The sequence below is a fragment of the Magnolia sinica genome, chromosome 4, assembly GCF_029962835.1.
Source record: "Magnolia sinica isolate HGM2019 chromosome 4, MsV1, whole genome shotgun sequence".
Taxonomy (NCBI): domain Eukaryota; kingdom Viridiplantae; phylum Streptophyta; class Magnoliopsida; order Magnoliales; family Magnoliaceae; genus Magnolia; species Magnolia sinica.
Genome location: NC_080576.1, coordinates 99,089,330 through 99,110,337, shown reverse-complemented (window position 1 = coordinate 99,110,337; position 21,008 = coordinate 99,089,330). Strand labels below are relative to the sequence as shown.

At 39.5% G+C, this 21,008-nt stretch overlaps 1 protein-coding gene across 1 annotated transcript; it reads right to left on the bottom strand.

Moving 5' to 3' along the window:
- Positions 1-969: 969 nt before the first annotated feature.
- Positions 970-20,796, bottom strand: LOC131243484 (translocon-associated protein subunit alpha). The gene is made up of 8 exons (XM_058242866.1): positions 20,636-20,796; positions 17,031-17,195; positions 16,887-16,937; positions 11,231-11,319; positions 11,005-11,082; positions 10,556-10,759; positions 1,765-1,836; positions 970-1,263 (listed from the first exon to the last, which is right to left on the bottom strand). Exons 1-8 carry the CDS (start codon positions 20,691-20,693, stop codon positions 1,210-1,212), a joined length of 771 nt encoding a protein of 256 aa, XP_058098849.1. The 5' UTR covers positions 20,694-20,796; the 3' UTR covers positions 970-1,209.
- Positions 20,797-21,008: the final 212 nt, after the last annotated feature.

Here is a 21,008-nt window from a genome sequence, read left to right as displayed (position 1 = left end):
TATCAGCTATATGAATAACTCAATGTCTGCACACGTATGAGGTGCAGGATGTTCATCCATTGTACTCTACAGTGGATATGCAGATACATCAGAAATGCCGACGGTAAGCCTATCGTTGAAATCCTCAGGAATCCAATTGGTGGCTGGGATCACCCAACAACTATGAATTTGGGGGGGGCAAAACATCTACATTATGGTCCAAAAGATGAAAGGTCTAGATCCATGCATGCTAGGTTCAGGCACGGCTATTAAAAAAAAAAAATAGGATGGAGATTTTTACTGTAACGTTGCATTAAAATCCTGATCTTACCAAACAATGCTTGGGGTGCAAAATGCTGTATACAACCTGCTCTTTTTATTCCAAAAGGTTGACTAGGAGCATGGTGGGCCCCTATGTGTATGTGTGTGTCTCAACCCGTCCAACAGCTGCACCACAACATGATCATCAGACAACAGAATCTTCAAGTTGACCCAATCATCTGGTGGGGTACATGAATTTGGAGATTTTTTGGGTGTACTATTGCTTTTATGGTGTGGTCTGATTTGATAATCTGACTTCATGTTCACCTGATCTTCATGGTGGCGTGTAACTGTTGGAAGGGGTTGGATGGTAAATTCAAATTTCTTGGGGAAAGCCCATGGTCGTGCAGTGCAGTATCCAAACAAATAAAACGGTGGCCTGCAGCTTACTTTAAACTCCCTTTCACAAAAAAAAATCATCTCAAAAGCATGCATCCAGTTAACTTTATGCGTTTGGAAATTTACTATATTTGTTGCATCCAATGGAATGGCTGCAGTGCTGAATTCCGCTGCCTCCATTCCTTCAATGTGGATCAGAGTCTCAACACATTCCAAACAAAAGCTTATTCCAAGATGCAAATACGCACTGTTTAAACAAGGCATGATGCATATATGCCCCCTTTCCTAAAAGGGGGCCTCAAAACCAATGGTGATCAAATGCGCAAGGCGTTGAAGAAAGAAAAATTCAAAATATTTTTTGGACATTTCTGTTTGTTAGTATCTGAATCTAACTCCCTATGATTAATGTCGCTATGCAAAAAAGAAAACCTCGTTGCATAATGCAAAATACTACAAAATCCAAAAGCACAAACCTCATCTTTGGATGCTTAAGCCGAATGGGGGGCCGCGAGGGGCCGCACCCACTTTGCAAACCATCCATCCCTAGGACAGAAGCACAAGCGAAGGGGCCTACTTCTTCTTCTTTGACTTGTTTGAAGACAGCGATTGAGCATACGCCGTCCCCTGACCAGCACATGAGCAAAATATCATCACATTAGCAGCCCAAAAGCTATACACGTTCTTATTGACACTAGTGGCAGCAGAAGCACGTGCTTTCTTCAGAAGAGGTATATTATATAATGCTCAATGGGAAGGAACGGAACTGTGTTTAACCTAGCAAACATAAAGTGGACCCAATCGGACAGACAGAATCATTTGATGGGTGATATCTTTGACACACCTCCCACCCATGACTGCTCCTCCCCCAATGCATGGTTTGCATCACCAGAAGGTGTGCATCACATGTAGAGTTTGTTGGACCAAGCAAATAGCTCAATCAAACATTGTGTGTTCCCCACATCCAAGAAATGCCCAAAAGAAGTAATGACAAATATATATATATATATATATATATATATATATATATATATATATATATATATATATATATATATATATATATATATATATATATATATATCGGTAGGAGATAAAAATGTGAGATGTTGGCAACCCATAACTTACTTGCAACCATTCGTCCACTGAAGCATCTGTAGTCCCAGTCCCAACTTCCACCTTCGGTGCCCTCTTTGTTTTCTAAGCAATGACCAAAAAACATGTTAAAATCATATTACTCAGCATGTTTATAGCCAAACTAGAATAAAAAGAATTGGGGCTGTTTTGGTGCGACTTGAAAATGAGTTCGTCACGTTTTATCTGATCATTCATATATATATATATATGGGAAAATGTACTATGCGGTCGTGCTCATGGGAACTTCCCATGAGGTCGAGCTGTGTGGGCCCCACCGTGATGCTTGTCGACCATCAACACCGTGCATTTGATGGGTCCCCTTTAAATTATGGGATATCCCAAAAATCAGCCGTATACGGAACTCAGGTGGGCCATACCATCTAAAAGCATGTGAAGACATGCCTATAACATATAAAAGCACTTGGTGGGGCCCACCTGAAATTTGGATGCGTCTGAAACTTGGTCTTAACCTTCATCCAAGTGGGACACACATAATGGATGGGCTGGATTTGCAAACCACATCTCGGTGGGCCCAACAAATGATTATGAATTTTCGTTGGAAGTATCACGTCTGTTGAGGGTCAAATATTGCATATCAGACCCAATTATTACCTGAATTTATGGACATGATACTATTTAATGCACCGGTTTAATCGTGTTTGTGATGCAAGGTGTATTTACGAGCATGAACTGAAAAAGGGTGCTAAATGCATGGATTTGACGCTCTAGATTGCTATAAAGAAGAAAGAGAGATACGTGGAGAGGTATCGAAGTTTTGGGGGAGGTGCCTGCACAAGAGAGAAGTTAAAGTTTGGTTTCTTTTATTTTTATTTTTCTTTTTTTTAAGAGTTAGCTGCATCATGGCAGGCTAAACCTCTTAGCTAGGGCTAAGAGGTGAAGCTTGTGGCATGATGGGAAGACTTTACGGTTTTGATTCATGTTGAACTTATTATTGATTGGTTTGATTTTAAGGAATGCTTTAGTTTTTAATGGTTTACTGTGACTGATATTACAGTAGATCTGCAATGGCTTGAGTTTTTCCTTTTCATTATTCTGATTATGCGGTTAGGAAGCCCTGTTGTTCACCATCGTCTCCTGGGCATGGTTGGATGACGGAACTCTTCCTGACATTCATACATCACTCAGATTGGCTGTGAATTGGTTTAATTCTGTTGTTTGCTTTGTCTCATGGGCATGGTTTTGTGATGGAATCCATTCTAATTTACACCCGTCTGATCTCTGGAAAACTAGAATTGATTTTCAGGTTATATCTTCCAACTGGATGAAGATGGGACTCGAAGCCCAGTTGAGTTCATGAATCGACCGTAAATCTCCCTGATCTCTACAAGTGGATCCTCTGAATCCCTAGTTCCCTTTCCTCTGAATTCCTTAAAATTTTACATTAATCTCTCACCATTATTCATAATTTATATTTGATTTAGATTGCATCTTAGGCTAGTTCTATTTCTACCTAGTTTCAGAAACGTACAAGTTTCAGTCCCTGTGGATTCGACCTCGGTCTTTCCGAGTTTATTACTACATCACAACCCTATACTTGGGGAGTGAACAAGTTTTTGGCGCCGTTGCCGGGGACTGATGGTTACGTTTTTTCTGAAATTAATTAGTTTTAGAATTAGGTTAAAATTAGGATTTTACTAACTTTAGGTTAAAGTTTTTTTTGTTTATTTTATTTTTAGAAACTAACATGTTTTCCTATCTTATAGGATCCTGACATAAACTTTTAAATTGGTAATCCCTTTCTAATTCCTCTACTTTTTCTATTTTTAGAAAATAGTTTATTTTTAGAAACTTCCCTCTTTTGTTTTTAGAAACAAGGTTAGTTATTTTCTTTCTTTTAGAGATTCTTTCTAATTTTTAGAGACTAACTCATCCTTCCTTTATTTTTAGAAATTTTCTAATTCTGGAACTTTCCTTCTTAGAAATTAACTTTCTAATTCTAACTCTTTTAGAATCTAACTTTGTTTCCTAATTTATTTTTAGAAATTTCTACTTGTAGACTTTTTGTTTAAAAAACTAACATTACTTTAGAATTTTTAGATTTAGAAACTAATTTCTGTTGTTTTCTTTTGCAGGATCTTACTATAAGAATCTCTAGTCTGGTAACATCCTTCTAACTTCTCCTCTTACTTTATGTATTGTTGTAGGATTTTTCTTTCTTCTAGGATTAGACTCAGAGTTAGGGTTCTACCATGGAATTGTAGGCATGTGCATATGCCGAGATGGATAAGAGATATTGGGGAATGCCTGAGGGTTGTGGAATTCAACGTATACCTCAAGATTTTTCTCCATCAAGAACAGACATTGAGAACCGACTAAAACGTTATGTTCCATCTGTTAATAGGGCCGTATATGATCGTAATTATGGAAACGAGGATTATTATCAACCATCATATTCTCCCATGTATGATCAGTATGACTATTACCAGGGGAAACATCAAAATTTGGAAGATGAACCAACTATATGTTATAATGATTACCCTCTTGGATACCCTACCATTGATATCAAACCAGAAACAATCCAAGAGGATTTAGCTCAGCGTAGCCTGGCCTATCTCACGGAAATGAGAAAATCATTGGAAGCGCTTAATTCGCGCCTTGATAAGATAGAGGAGGCTCGGTTATCTCAACCACAATTCATTCCAGAAATACAATGCGAGAAAAGTGATCTTAACTCGCTTTGGAAGAACTCTGGAATTACAAATGAGGAGTTGAATTCTATCAATGAGTATATGGTTCAATTTTCCGATGAGGTGATCTCGATGACTGTTCAAAGGAATGGTCAAGATGCGTGGGTATCTTTCAAATACAGTGATGATGACACACTTTCCTCACATGACACACAGGATCTCAATGATGACGTAGAGGTTAGTTTTTTCAAACCTCAACCGAACTTAGGTGTAGAATGTGAGGAGAGCGACCCCATCCCAAGTGTGTACTGCATGGAATTAGACAATGATGGTTATTGGGATTATGATCATGAATATACAGCCCAAAGTCCCCTAGAATCAATCTCAAGTTTGGTCCAGGTCAATGATCAAGATGTACATGAAGTGGTCGGTCATAATGAGCCACTCCCCTCACCTGACATGTCTGATTTTAAGGTAGAGGATGAGCCCCTTACAATCGACCCTTCTAACTCTTGTGAAACATGTTTGGACCACTCCTCTGAATTAAATGATGATATGATTCGGGAGAAGGACGAGTTGCTCGCTACGACCTTGGAAATTGAAACCACTAAGTTGAGGCCACCATCTGAGCTGTACACATTTGACAATTCAACACCTCGATTGAGTAGTTTCAATGAACAAAGTGATCACATCGATGCTTCCCCTATTGATTTTCAATCTATCTGTGTAGGGCTGGAGCAAGAGAGCACACTTCCGTTTACCTTTAAAGACAATGGATTCCTTGGGCAGATCATCACAAGTTTTAATGTGGAAAATGAGTCACCCTCAGCTGAATGTCCCAACTCTTTTAATGATTGTTTGGCACACTTTGCAGATTCAAATGATCCCATGATAAGAGACATAGTGAATGCCTTGCAAGACAACATCTCGGTAGTCATCACTGACAGAGAACCTTACTCTGAAGCCCCTTCTTCCACGGATCCCGAATGTTTACCATTAAGGGAGGAGGAGCTGAAAATTGAACCGAAATCTAAACTTGGAATGTGTTGAGACTACATTACTTCTTGTGAAGTTTTTTAAACTTTATCTCCTGTAGTTTCTGATTCATTATGGGATACTAACGTTGAAACTTCTTCAGACGGGTGAATCGTATATACTATGGATATCTCAAGCACTTCAACGAAAAATTTCTTATGAGGTACATAAGTTTCTATGGAAGGTCATGCTCCAAGGCGTCCAAGCCTATTGCAAAAAGGGCTTTTGGATGATCCTGTTGAGGAACTTACTGAGAAACTTATCAAGATACTGGCCGAAAGAGGAACCTTGCGGCTTGACTCAGTAGTTTTTCCTTGCTTTCTTAGGACTAGGGTAGTTGCTTTATTTGTCTGGCTGAAGACGGTAAACTTAGCGCTCCTGAGAGGCAACCCAGCTCTTCATTTCATTTCGTTTTTATCATTAGTTAGTTCAATGTTTGTGGGTAACATTACTGCAAACCCTCACGAGACTACAACTCGTCCACTAGGGGCAACCTAGGGGTTTAAAGGCTTGTTGCATATGCTAAATGCAATCGAGAGCACCTGCGAAAGTGGTATAGGTAGGATTTTGTCTTTACTTTTGTTGGTTTCTCTCTTGTACTGACCCTCTTTTACGTAAATAGCTATGGAAAGCCTCTTGATTCTTTCAGGTATTATCTTCCTATCACTTCTCATTTACTTATTTTGTCCCATGTGCATTGCATGTTTATTTCTTTTACATTGAGGACAATGTAGATTTTTGGTTGGGGGTGGGAGATTAGGTTTCCTAATCAGTGTTTCTTGGTCTTGAGCAAAAGTTGTGAAAATTTTTAATTTTTCAGGCTTTCTAATGAATTCAAAGTGATTTTGACGGCCATCTAGGGCACTTAGAATTTCAAGATGCGTAATGTTGGTACTTTATGACTCTTGGATTCAGTTATCTATTAAATTTCACAGCTAAGTTTGAATTGTTAATCCATTACTAGAATTTGTAAACATTGATTGAGACATGAATTCGCAGGACACATCTCGCGTGCATATTAAGGCTTCAGTTCGATATTGAAGGATTAACTTGGTAATCAATAAACATGAAAGGAACCAACTTGGAAAATTGAATGGATTGGGCGAACAGTCTTCACCATAGGTTTGCTCCCTATAGGTGAGGATTCGATTCCCCATGGATGATATTTGAAAAAGAGTTGGGTGTACAGTCTTTACTTTAGGTTTGCTCCCTATAGGTAAGGATTTGATCCCTCTTCTTGGCGTTACTTCTAATGTAAAAGTCAAAAATTAAAAGAATAAAAAGATAATGTGTGAGGCAAGTTCTGGTTATCGTGAATTCTCTTATTGGTTACCAAGGATATCCTTAAATAGAGAAGTGAATTTTAATGTTGATAATTCGAGATTAGACTATGCATCCATGGAATTCAATGTTTAGAATTGTTCTAATTGATGGACTAATATTTTGAACTTAATTATGAAGTTACCGTGTGCTTAAGTCTAGGAGAGAAAGTAATGCCAGCATTCATGAATCTTAGAATTCTAGTATCTGAATTGTTTTTTTCATAAATCACTTGAGTTATAAAAATTGTCCTGTAATTCTCAATTTATCTTTCGCATACCTTGCTCGGGACTAGCAAGATGCTGGTTGGGGGTTGTGTTGAGGGTCAAATATTGCATACTAGACCCCAATTGTTACCTGAATTTATGGACATGATACTATTTAATGCACCAGTTTAATCGTGTTTGTGATGCAAGGTGTATTTACGAGCATGGACTGAAAAAAGGTGCTAAATGCATGGATTTGACGCTCGATTGCTATAAAGAAGAAAGAGAGATACGTGGAGAGGGATCGAAGTTTTGGGGGAGGTGCCTGCACAAGAGAGAAGTTAAAGTTTGGTTTCTTTTATTTTTAGTTTTCTTTTTTTAAGAGTTAGCTGCATCATGGCAGGCTAAACCTCTTAGCTAGGGCTAAGAGGTGAAGCTTGTGGCATGATGGGAAGACTTTACGGTTTTGATTCATGTTGAACTTATTATTGATTGGTTTGATTTTAAGGAATGCTTTAGTTTTTAATGGTTTATTGTGACTGATATTACAGTAGATCTGCAATGGCTTGAGTTTTTCCTTTTCATTATTCTGACTTTGCGGTTAGGAAGCCCTGTTGTTCACCATCGTCTCCTAGGCATGGTTGGATGACGGAACTCTTCCTGACATTCATACATCACTCAGATTGGCTGTGAATTGGTTTAATTCTGTTGTTTGCTTTGTCTCATGGGCATGGTTTTGTGATGGAATCCATTCTAATTTACACCGGTTTGATCACTTGAAAACTAGATTAAATGAAGTTCAGAATTGATTTTCAGGTGTATCTTCCAACTGGATGAAGATTGAGTTCATGAATCGACCGTAGATCTCCCTAATCTCTACAAGTGGATCCTCTGAATCCCTAGTTCCCTTTCCTCTGAATTCCTTAAAGTTTTACATTAATCTCTCACCATTATTCATAATTTATATTTGATTTAGATTGCATCTTAGGCTAGTTCTATTTCTACCTAGTTTCAGAAACGTACAAGTTTCAGTCCCTGTGGATTCGACCTCGGTCTTTCCGAGTTTATTACTACATCACAACCCTATACTTGGGGAGTGAACAAGTTTTAACTTCTGTATGTGGTGTGGCCCACACAAGTCACGGATTGACTTGATTTTGGAAACCTAGGCCCACCATGGAATGGTGCATCTGACTCATGGGGTAGATGTTCGACAAGCATCACGGTGGGGCCCACACAGCTCGACCTCATGGGAAGTTCCCATGAGCTCAACCGCATAGTACCTTTTCCCTATATATATATATATATATATATATATATATATAATCTTGATAACCAACAATCATAACCTCAAATATATAATTATGATTAACTAAACTAGGATGAACTCATTTTCAAGTGGCACCCAACCAGGTCTTTAATCAGTCGAACATGTCTAGAAAACTGATTTTTGATAAATAAAAGCAACATTCAATTCATAAAAATAAATTAATTAATTAAAAAACATCAAAAATACAGAATTTTCTTAGTAGGATTCCATGCATGTGGGGCATGGTTTGGTGATCCAGACCGTATATTTAATGAGCCCCACCATAGAAGCAAATACCCCAAAAGAACTCCCAGATTGGAAGGTTTTTGAGGGCCTGTTTGGTAGAACATAAAAATGAGTTCATCTCATATTAGTTAATCATAATTATGTATTTATATTTCCTTATGGAAAGGATTAAAAATAATCATGATAACCAACAATCGTGATCTCTAATACATAATTATGGCAAGCTAAAATGAGATGAACTCATCTTTAGGCGTCCGCCAAACAGGCCCCAAGCAAATGACCAAAAACATGTACAAATAATAATGCTTGCAATAGAGACGAACTAGATTCAAAAGAAGAATTAATCCGCCTAAGATTCTATGAAACTGATTTTTTTTTATATCAATAAAAGCATCCCTCAGTTCATTAAAAAAGGAAAAAGATTGAAAATGCATGATTCGCTGAGACGCAGGATTCTGTACATGTGGTGCATGTTTGGGTGCTCCAGACCATTGATCTAATGGGCCCCACCATAATAGGGAATTCTCCACGAAATGAAAGGTTCGAACCCTTTGATCATTGGCATACAAATAGAATTATAGATGGATAAGAAAAAAGAGGGAAATGGTCCACATTCAATGGAAAATAGGCAAAAGATCAAGGACTAGAATCTCCAATCTGAGACATTTTTTGGGGCATCCACCATCTCCACTGTCTGGACTGGATCAATTGTCTGGAATGCCAAAACATGACCCTCACGTGCAGAATCCTACATGTCAGCAAACTACTTTTGCTGAAGCTAGGGAAGCAGTAATACCTCTTGTGATATCCCCCAACATGGACACCAGAATGGTTAATATTGCTAGGGGAGAAACATCATAGCAAAATGTTCTAACTGCTAGCTAAGAGAAATGCTATCATAATCTGTAGGAGAGGAGAGGCAATACACAACGTACAAGGTTGCATGCACGTGTACGTCAGATCTGAGCCACACAGTTGGCAGGGACCACTGTGAACATTCTCTCCCCCAAAACTCAAGATCCAGTGGTCCACTTACCAAATAGGTTACATGTTTACATTGGAATATAGACCATATGTTTTCTTTTTACTCACTGTCCATTTTCTCATGCAGGTTAGTTAATGAGCAACTGGTGTAACTTTTGAATAAGGGCTTGCTAGTAATGCCTCCACCTGATGAATGCCCCAGATCTCTCACATGTTACATGTCGGCACATGTGATGCAAATCACCTTATAGTTCTCATTAGCTAAAGCATGGATCTCATAAAAATCTCTCATCATGTAACATACATAATTGTGTAGCACTTCTCATTAGCTAAAGCCCAGATATTTTTAAAAAAAAACCATCATGTAGAATATACTAACATAATTTGTATGTTTGTACTATATCTAATTGACACACACACTCACGTGCATGCACTAGTAAATCTCACGTCACGCATGTGAGAAAGAAGAGGTGGAAACATAAAACCAGAACCACGTTGAGCAGCCAGATTTGTTTACCCAACATATGACCATCTTGGGTCCCACCTAATGAATCACTTTTGGGGGGGGGGGGGGGGGGGGGGTAGTATGTTATATGGTTCTAAGAAAAGGGCATTTTTTGGAGAAGCCGCGAACAATATTTTACCTAAGTGTTTACCACCTAGACCCTGACAGTGTAAGGCATCTTGTGTGAGCTCACCCCCACCCCCCTGCCAGGCCGGAGTCACCACCTTCGCCTGCGTCTGACCTCCTCCAGTTTACCTTTTGCCATTTAAGACAACCCAAGCCTTTGAAATGGTTAGGGCATTAGGGCAAGTCAGAGGAGAGCCATTTAAGGCAGCCTCTGAGGGCACCTCAGCCAGCTCCCGATCCCATTCAAGGGAGGGGTACCTTTGGAGAAGGCAACCCAAGTATTTTTGCGATACATAGTACTGACACACGCGCCCGTCACCATCATAATTTACATACGTGCACACGCACGTAGCATAACATGCACACGCATACACACACACACCAAACAGCATTATTTACTAACCTTGGAGAGCTGCTGTATTTGACCATTTATCCACAAACCAAGAAGAACAATAAGGGCAACTCCAAGAGTAACAAGGAAAACCGACTCGACGCTGAGAAAACCACCAGCCTCGACAACTTCAATAGTGCCATTATAGAAAACACTCTGGTGTAGTTGCTGGTCCACCTCATAAAAGATAGTACCCACAAGATCAAACGATCCAGGCTGCAACAAAAGAAAATAAATAAATAAATAAGAGAATTAAATTGCCAGGGAAACCACAGGACACACTCTCAATGTCTTTTATCTATTAGAACGTAATGCAATATTTATGTTGATTGAAGCTCATAGTTGCAAGAAGCATGACAGGAAGTGGAAACAGGAAGCTCGGTAGGAGGTTCCTACACAAGAAATGAGACTTGGGTACTAATTACAAGCATTACCAGGTAATCATAGTAAAGGATATTTACCTGCAAGTACTTGTTAACAACAAAGATGTATGGGAAAGTTGCCTGGGCAGAAACTAGTACTTGTGAATTAGTGAACTCCTGAAATCACAACAGAGAAATACTTAAAGTGAACACATCAGACCAGAAGTGAGGAATAGAAAGGGAGAATAAAAAATAGTAAGTACATTACACATGGAAAATAATAGTCAAACAGTGGGCATCTAGAAGGAAGTGCCTCCAGGCTCACCTGCACGGTAAGATTTTGGACGAGTAGATGATGATCAAAAGGAAGATGAATGCTGGCCCTTATTGCAACGACATTCAAAGCTGACTCGCCTGTAAATCACATCCAAACAACAAAACTCCATCAAGTAGTGAACCAACGAACACAGGAATTGTAAACAATGCCAATATAAACTGTATTTGCAGCCGTAAACAATGAGGGCCTTGCAAGTGTTGAACAAAAGGATGAACTACAAAAACGAATTTCAAAAAATCAAAAACGGTGAATCATCAGCTGACCATCGGTATCAAAATACCCTATGAACCTAGGACATGAATGCAAATTGTAGATACGGTCAGTGGCATTGTGACGTGATGACTACAACATGGTATTTGGTGTCATACAAGAGGCTGATAACTAAAAGGATATACATACTTAACCATTGCATAAGTATACAGCTGAGAAAGTCAGAAAGACGGACCAGATAAATGAGTTTCTATTATCAACTGCTAGAACACAGGCATCAAAATTTGTTCCAAAAAATTAAAAACACAGGCAACATATCTTTTCAAGCCTTACATGTACAAGAGATTAAACCAAAACATTTCAGTATGTGAAATTTCTTTGCATCACAAGCTTATGAAACTTAAATTGATACCACCTCAAACGCACGCACGCACTTGCATAGAAAGGGGTGCACTCATATGGTACCAGTACCAGGGCTATTGTGGGACCCACATGATGGCATGGATCTGATCTGTGTGTGTCATGTACAAGAGATTAAACCATAAATTTTCCATATGGATGAATTCTTTTTGCATCACAAGCTTGTGAAAAATATACAACTGATACCACCTCAAACGCACACGCCCACCCACACATACACACAGAGGTGCACTCGTGTGTACCAGTTCTACCACAACTCCTGGTAGTACTGTGTTATCATGGGGCCCACGTGATGTGTGTGCCTGACCTGCATTGTCCTTCGTGTTAGCCCCTCTTGTTCAACATAGAGCCCAAAAACCAGGCCAATCCCTGACTCAAGTGGGCCACACCATAGGAAACTACGTCAAATCAAGCCTAAAACCTCTAACTTCGCATGGTGCGGCCCACCTGACTATTGCAGGGCCCGCAACATGTGTACATCAAATCCGCTCCATCCATTGAGGTTTCCCTTTGATGTTACGCCATGGGGTCAAAATTCAGCTCTAACGGAAAGATAGGTGGGCCGCACCTAAGGGGACACCCAACCCACAAAATCTCTCTAGTGGTTTGCAGGGCTCACCATGGTGTCTATGTCATCCAAGCCATTCATTAGACACACCCCACCAAGATGAAAGGACACCAAAAATCAGGCATATCCCAGACTGAGGTGGGCCACACCATAGCAAACAATCTCAAATCAAGACTAAAAGCTCCAACTTCACGTTGTGTGGCCCAACTAAATTTTGGAATGGCTTGATTTTTTTTGTCGCTTCATCTTAGTAGGGTGTATGACATGTCCAATGAATGACTTGGATGACATGACACAAACACCATTGTGAACCCCACATTATTAGAACATTTTGACCCCATGGCTTAACATCAAATGGCAACCCCAATGGACGAAGAGGATTTGATGCACACATGATGTGGGCCCCAAAATAGCCCAATACCACCACTAATGGTGACAGTACCCCTTTGTGTGTGTTTTCCGAACTTACAAATATATAGTACAAACTTGTTTACCAATTGTGGTGCAAACGACATCTGTGGGGCCCCACTATGGTGGGTTGATGAGATCCATTACGACCATCATACATGCTCTCCCATGTTGTGGGGCCAAAAAAATAGGCCAATCCATTACTCAAGTGGGCCATAACAAAAATAATATTTTATTTTTTTTTTTTTTTTGGGGGGGGGGGGGGGGGCAACACCCACAATTAATTTGCATTGGGCCCCATCCAAATTTCAAAATGGCCTGACTTTGTGGTGTGTTATCATCTATGGGGTAGATGATGCATATCAATGGATTGGAAGGCAAATACAGAGCACGATGGGCCCTCTACCAGAATCAAGGGTGGGCATCCTCTCTCAAGCGTTCATTATGGTGTCACCCTCCAAAGTCATAAATTGGCCTCATTTTGAGCCTATGAGTAAACATGGAAGGGCGTGCTTGATGATAGACATAGATGCCATCAACACATCATTACAGGGGCCAAGTAGGTTGTTTGCACCACAATTGTGGTAGAAACATTTACACTAGAGAATTTCACACATGCACACACGCTCATATAGTGTTGTTAAGCCCACACGCATGTACAAGTCGGCTAACGCATATGCCACCATATGCTAGCGTGGCAAGTGGGTGAAATATCCAAGCCATCCATCACATGGACCTTGGCGTGCAAATGCTACTGCCTAAAGATAAATGTGTTCCACTCAATAGGTGTGAGAAATAAATGGATAGGATTAAAAAGTTTAGCCGATTTTTTCACAATAGTACATTTGTTTGATCAATTGTGGACCACCTGACTAGTGGACTGACCTAATTCTTGCGATTAGAATCTACAATAGTCCTATCATTCTGATGGATGCCTCTAATATTGCACCAATGTGCCATGCTAGCATATGCAGCAGCATGTCCATTAGCTAACTTGTACACGTATGTGGGCTTAACAGTTAACAAAGGTATATTGAGTGTATGTGTGTCAGTGTGTGTCATCTAAACCTCATCCCAACCAAATGGAGTTGACTACACAAATGTTGTTCCACCACTCTATCAATGATTGTATATCCTCAGTTACACCATAGGTCATCAAATGTTTTCTTCCTACCTCCACCCATTGTCCTTCTGGGCATTCGCCTAATCCTTTTAGAGCCTTCAATTTGAACCAACGCACACTTAATAGGTGCAGTTCTTGGTCTCCTTCGCACATGGCCAAACCATCTAAGACTATTCTCCCTAATCTCATTGCCTATTGGTACTACTACCAAATTCCTGAAAACGTATTCATTTCTAATTCTACCCTGTTCATTTCTAATTCTACCCTTCACCATCTTGCCACTTGTCCATCTCAACATCCTCAAATTAGCTACTCATCCTAGGAACATGTTGTCTAGCAATTATCCAATATTTTGCACAGTGTATAGCTATCCCATAAATCTCCACTTCAGTTCAATTGGCATGCGGCGATTAATCTTATATTGCACCAATGTGCCATGCTAGCATAGGCAGCAGCGTGTCCATTAGCTAACATGTACACGTGTGTGGGCTGAGCAAAGCTATATTGAGTGCATGTGTGTGGGTGTCATCTAAACCTCTTCCCAACTAAATGGGGTTGGCCTCACAAATCTTGTTCCACCACTCTATCAATGATTGTATCCTCGGTTAAACCATAGGTCATCAAATGTTTTCTTCCTACCTCCGCCCATTGTCCTTTTAGGCATTCGCCTAGTCCTTTTAGAGCCTTCAACTTGAACCAACGCACTCTTAATAGGTGCAGTTCTTGGTCTCCTTTGCACGTGGCCAAACCATCTAAGTCTCCCTAATCTTATTGCCTATTGTACCACAAAGCATGCATGGTCTATAGCTATCCCATAAATCTCTCTCTCTCTCTCTCTCTCTCTCTCTCTCTCTCTCTCTCTCTCTCTCTCTCTCTCTACAAATTTCCTGAAAACGTATTCATTTCTAATTCTAACCGTCTTGCCACTCGTCCACCTCAACGTCCTCAATTTAGCTACTCATCCTAGGAACATGTTGTCCAATAATTATCCAATATTTTGTACCACAAAGCATGCATGGTCTATAGCTATCCCATAAATCTCTCTCTCTCTCTCTCTCTCTCTCTCTCTCTCTCTCTCGCACGCGCACGCGCGCACACACACACACAATTTCCATTTTCTCTTGTTTTTTGTCCACCTAATTTTAAAACCTTCAGATTCTAAAACACCATGCATGCATGCATGGGTACAAACTATAAAACAGTAGACAAGATATCTCGTTCATACACTTCTCTCTATTTCCTAGCCTCTGCTGAGTTATAGACAGTTAGAAAAGATCAAATATTTGATAATTCCAAGACAACCGGTGAGGGAAGCCATGATTGGTGAATGGTGTCTGGTGTAAAGACACAAGCACCAAGATAAGTACTAGATACATCCTGTGTTTTAAATACCTTACGCTATGTAGCTTGTAGCTTCCACTACGTAGCTAATGAAAAAAGCTTAAATTGCATGTAGCCTACACTACCTAATAATCCGCAACCAGTGAGGGAAGCCATGATTGGTGAATGATGTCTGGTGTAAAGACATGAGCACTAAGATAAGGAATAGATACATCCTGTGTTTTAAATACCTTACGCTATGTAGCTTGTAGCTTCCGCTACGTAGCTAATGAAAATAGCTTAAATCGGATGTATCCTACACTACCTAATAATTCGCATACATTGCACGCTACATAGACTACGTTACATGCTACGTAGCTCACAGTACAGTTATTTTTCACTACAATATTAAAATCAATTAGGGCGTGTTTGGTTGGGATGTAATTACATGTAATTTATTTCAAATCAGCATTAAATGCATACATCAAACAACACCACATGCGTTTGAAAGGGAAGAGGAGTTGCCCCGGATCAAATTTCATGATAATTCGAAGCCGAAGCTTGGTGGGCCCCAACATGATATATGTGTTATATCCATTTCATCCATTCATTAGTACAAATCATTTTAGGGCATGGGCCCAAAAATGAAGCAGATTCAAAGATCAAGTGGACCACACTATATAAAAATAGTGGAGATTGAACGCTAACGGTTTAAATGTTCTTCCCATAGCATGGTCCACTTGAGCTTTGGATCTGTCTCATTTTTGGAGGCATAACCTAGAATGATCTGGCCAAATGAATGGACGGCGTAGATAAAAACATATACATCATGGTGGGCCCCATGGAGTCCATCTCGTTTTTCATACCTGAAAGTTGTTGCTGTCAATGTCATACAGCATCCCTTCCATCACAAACTGCTGTAGTATGTAATTAATGCTTAAAAAGTGTAAAATACACTACAATTCCCATGAAATACATCCAACCAAACAGGCCCTTAATGTTTTCAATTTGTTATATTTTTCTATTTTTAATAATAAAAAGTGGTTAACCTTTTTAATGCTTTTAGTAAAATAATATGAGTAACAATATTAAATCAGTTTTGTTGCTCTTTCTCTACTTTTATACTTAATCATTGCCCTGTCCTATCACTTTTGTTTGCATTTCATTATTAAAAGCAGTCTAATTTGGTGCAAAATATCATGAAATTGGTGCAAACAAGCAACCTTGATTAAAAATCTAGAAGCAGCGAGTAGCTTACACTACACACTATGTAGCTTACGCCTCACGTTTCAAAGGGGTGAATGTTACACTACACTTTATTCACTATTTAAAACACTTATTGCAGATGTAATGAACAGCCACGGTGCATATACATGCGAACATGGTTACATGTGCTGTCCAAGATTAAGATATGAACAATGAAAAAGCAATAACCTGAGCAAAAATAATGCCAACATTAGGAGGTTAACTAATTTATAATTTAATAAAAAAGGATCCACAAAACATTAGGAGGTTTACTAATTTATAATATTAAAAAAAAAAAAAAGGATCCACAACATGATATCACAAGTTCAACTAATGGTAGCAAATATAACCTTCATTATTCACTCCAACTAGTAGTTCAGTCTCTTCCCCAGCTGGCACCACTGCGTTCACAGAGTTTGTTAAACTCTACATATAGGATTCGGAAGATCAAACAAAACAAATAAGTTGGCTTCGTTTATAAAGACGACACTTACCACGTGCAGCATTTTTCGGAAAGACACAAACTGTATCTACTCCAGGGGCTGGAGAAGAAGATACATCACCAAAATCTTGGATATCATCACCAACAATCCCAAGCCCACCTTCTTCAACAACTTCAGCAGCTGCTTCTGCATCGATGTCCGATTGACATCTAACAACTATCCAGTAAAATTCAAGAATTAGTCAATGAATTATACTTTTCTCAGTAATTTGTGACTGAAAAAATTCGGCAGAGAAAACTGTTTAGGAACTACAGAGAAGTACAGAGAATTCTAAGAATGCAATGTGCTTTAGTAAGATGCCCAAAACCTACAGTGAAAAATAAACAATGGAAACATATTGACCTACCTTCCTGTCAAAAGTCATTTAAGTAATATGTTCACAAATCAAATATAAATGATTCATCCAAACAAACAAAAGAGCCACTTGTGTTAAAAAAACTACCAGCAAGCCACATGTCGTGGCCACTCAAAGACTAAAATTAGCATGTATAGAAATATAATGGCTGAATAAAAAGACCACTGTTTCTCACAGTGCTAAAGTCACCTATGTTATTACTTATTACTCGAACACTTCAAAGTGGATTTCATAACCAGTCCAACACTTCAAGTTAGACATTAAGTGTATATCACATACTACTATACTAGGGCACCCAGAATCCCAGATACTTGAATGATGCAATAAAACAAAAATCAAGTTACTTGCCAAAGAGGACAAAATCCAACACAAAGCATCAAACAAAGAGAGCAACAACCATAAAAAATAATAAAAAGTAAGATGATCTAATAACCCACATAGCAACTTGTTATATATTCCCTCACCCCCAATTCTAATAATAGCAGCAAATACCCGAACTGCCCAAAATTCGCTAATGCCATTCAATTCTGACTAAACTACTCGCAAGTATCAAGTGGCTTCAAAAGCCCCCAAACAGTCTACAAAGATAATCCCTAAAAGCATGAAATAAACCCTAAAAAAATATATATATATAGTATCATGAATTATCACCAAGGGCATCATCATAGCCTTGTCCCAGCTATTCAGGGTCAGCTTTACAAAGCCCGCTTAGTGAATCACAAAACTGAAAATCAATCATGAAGTTCTACATCCAGCTACCCAAAACCATGCTTTACCAGAACTTGTGACCTTCTCTACAAACTCCATCAACAGTTGCCCCTCAAGATCCATTCTATGCACCCACTTACTTGCACTACTTGAATGTGGAGTAAAATGTTCTACACTAGCACCCCACCTCTTCACATATGGATGATCAACCAAGCCAATTGAATGATCTAGATCACCAAACTGTTTCATATCTCTCCATCAGTTCTACATATTCCCATCTCATTTTATACTTCTGTATCCATCCCAACAGCATCAAAGGTTAGACCATACCAGTTGGAAAGGATCTGCAAGCAATCCTGACTGAAATAGAAAGTTATCCAATGAGAACCCAGACATGAACCCCCCGGATAGGTGAGGAGCACAGCCCCTGTGAGGGCTTTTTTATCATCCTCTTCTTCGTTCTACTCCAGATTCAGCATTATACATGAGTATGTGCATGTGTGGGTGTGCTTGCTTACGTAAATACGCTGGAATCTTTTATGCACATGTCGTTGGGAAAGAGGAAAAGGAGACACAGAGGATATATTCGGGAAATGAAAAGAAAATGAATGGTTCCGTGGTGTCTTCTTTGACCACAAGGGGTGCTAAGGATGAATTTCTTAAATAGGAGGAGATTCAACTGGACTCTAAATATAAAGGAGTTGTTGGGCCGTAAAGCATATCAAGGATGAGGCGTGGTCCCTTTTTTTTCTTTCAAACGGCAGATAACACATTAAGCTTATCTCCTAGAACTCATCAACCAGGTTACAATGACGTTGGCACAATGGCCAAGTAAAGGCCAAGTTTTTGAGGATTGGTAAAAAGAAGAGCAATTCATGATCATACATTTGTGAAGCTTATCCATTGGATCCATATCGAGTGGCTGTCAATGGATATCAGAAACCATTGTCAAAAAGTATATACGTACTAAACATTAAATATTCTAGAAGGATGATTTGATGCACTGTTTGTACAAGAAATTTTAGATTCAATATTGGAGTAGAGTTACTACATTCAATAGATGAATATTGGATTCTGAGTAATAGATCACATGAGGCAGATTTAGGACAATCCTACTTACCTCAATCTGATCTATAATAAAATATGACAAATAAATATTTTATTTTTGCCATTCCCTGGATTTCATGTTATTTTTTTCCCTCTGGGGAGGACAGTAAGTCACAAACATCTAATGCCTCAGATTTGTGAAATCTGCAGCTAATTACTTACATTTTGCACATGCAAGAGCATGAAACTATGACATGCCTCAGTGGCAATGGATGATTGGATTTTTATGGTAGTTTTTCATCATAAAGATTTTTATTTTATTTTTTGGAAAGATAATCAAGCTTTATCTAGAGAAAGAAAATAGAGTACAACGAGGAGCAGATTCTGCCAAACGATGCAATAGCATGAATCTGCGACAGCATATGGACTCCGACACAAAACACTCTAGACACGAGATACAATGCACCCCACGGGCACCTAACCATGTACGTGATCAAACATCATTAAATCTTGTCTCATGGCTCCTTGCTTAGCAAAAGCATCAGCTGTGTCACTTGCATCTCTGCTGGAATATGCGAAAGTGATTTGGATATCTCGACTGAGGTCCCAAACCTCCTCAAGATTAGTCACATCACTCGTATATCAACAGTCTCCATCTGTACAAGCATCACCGTCAATAAGCATAGGTTGCCATGACTCGCCCATGTAAAGAGCGAGTGGTGCCCATCTAAAAAAGACTTCATCTTAAAACACCACATCGATCAGGACTCAAGGTTTGTCTCCATCTGTACATGCATCTCAAGCTTGCACTAATCTATCATTGGAATCCAACAATGGGTTTTCGGCATGTGATAGGCCAACCAAGCTTACACGTGCAACATCTACCGAATCCAAAAAATGCATTCGACAGACATAAAATAAATCCATTCACACAAGCAAAAAATGTAACTAAAATTCAGCTCATCATCATGACCTACAAGCATCATTGTCTGAAGAGGCCACACAAAACCCAACACCTAAACTTCCAGTCTGAATCAAAACCAATGACTGCTACTGTTTTTGACCACCCACTAGACGGAAACTGAACAGACAGCCGGGATCGCCAGCACGATGAGATTTTGGGGCTGAGCCCCACCATGCATGACAAGCGTGCAGTAGGTATTTGCATGGCATATAATCCCACAGCAACACACAAAACTTCATGAAACCGAGAAATTGAGCATGCGCTTGAAAACCCATCGTGATTGGATCAAAACATAACTTGCAACAAATCAAAAATAGGACAGATCTGATTTCTTTTTCAAGCGACAGACCAAGCAAACGAGCAGTATGCAGAATTCCTCGAAAAGGAAAAAAGAAAACACCCGATCCGAGGGAAAGAGAATCAGATCACGAGGAATTTCTGCACAAAGAAGGCAGCTTTATAGATCTAGAAGCGAGACACAAGGAAGAGAAGAAGAGATTGGAAATGGAATATGCCATATACCTTGGAGAAAGGGAGAGGCAAGGAGGATAAATGCGAAGAAGAAAACCCTAATAGCCATTGAAGATAGAGCGCACAAACCCTCCTCTTCGTTTTGGGGGTGCGCACGATAAGCAGAGCGACGACAGACGAAGCAAAGAAGACCAGAGGTAATACCTGCATTTTCAACGCGGGGGATTCTTATATGATCCTCGACCGGAGGATATGCACTGCATACTCGAGTTTTAAGTTTGCAAGTACAGGTGGGAACCATAGCCCGATGATCCAGACCACTGGTCTGATGGTGCGAACGATGGATGGAGTACCTTTGCGAAAAGCTACGAGATAGGCCGTTTCTGAGTTGGGTGTGGACCCTTTCTGCGTTTCTTTTCTTGGG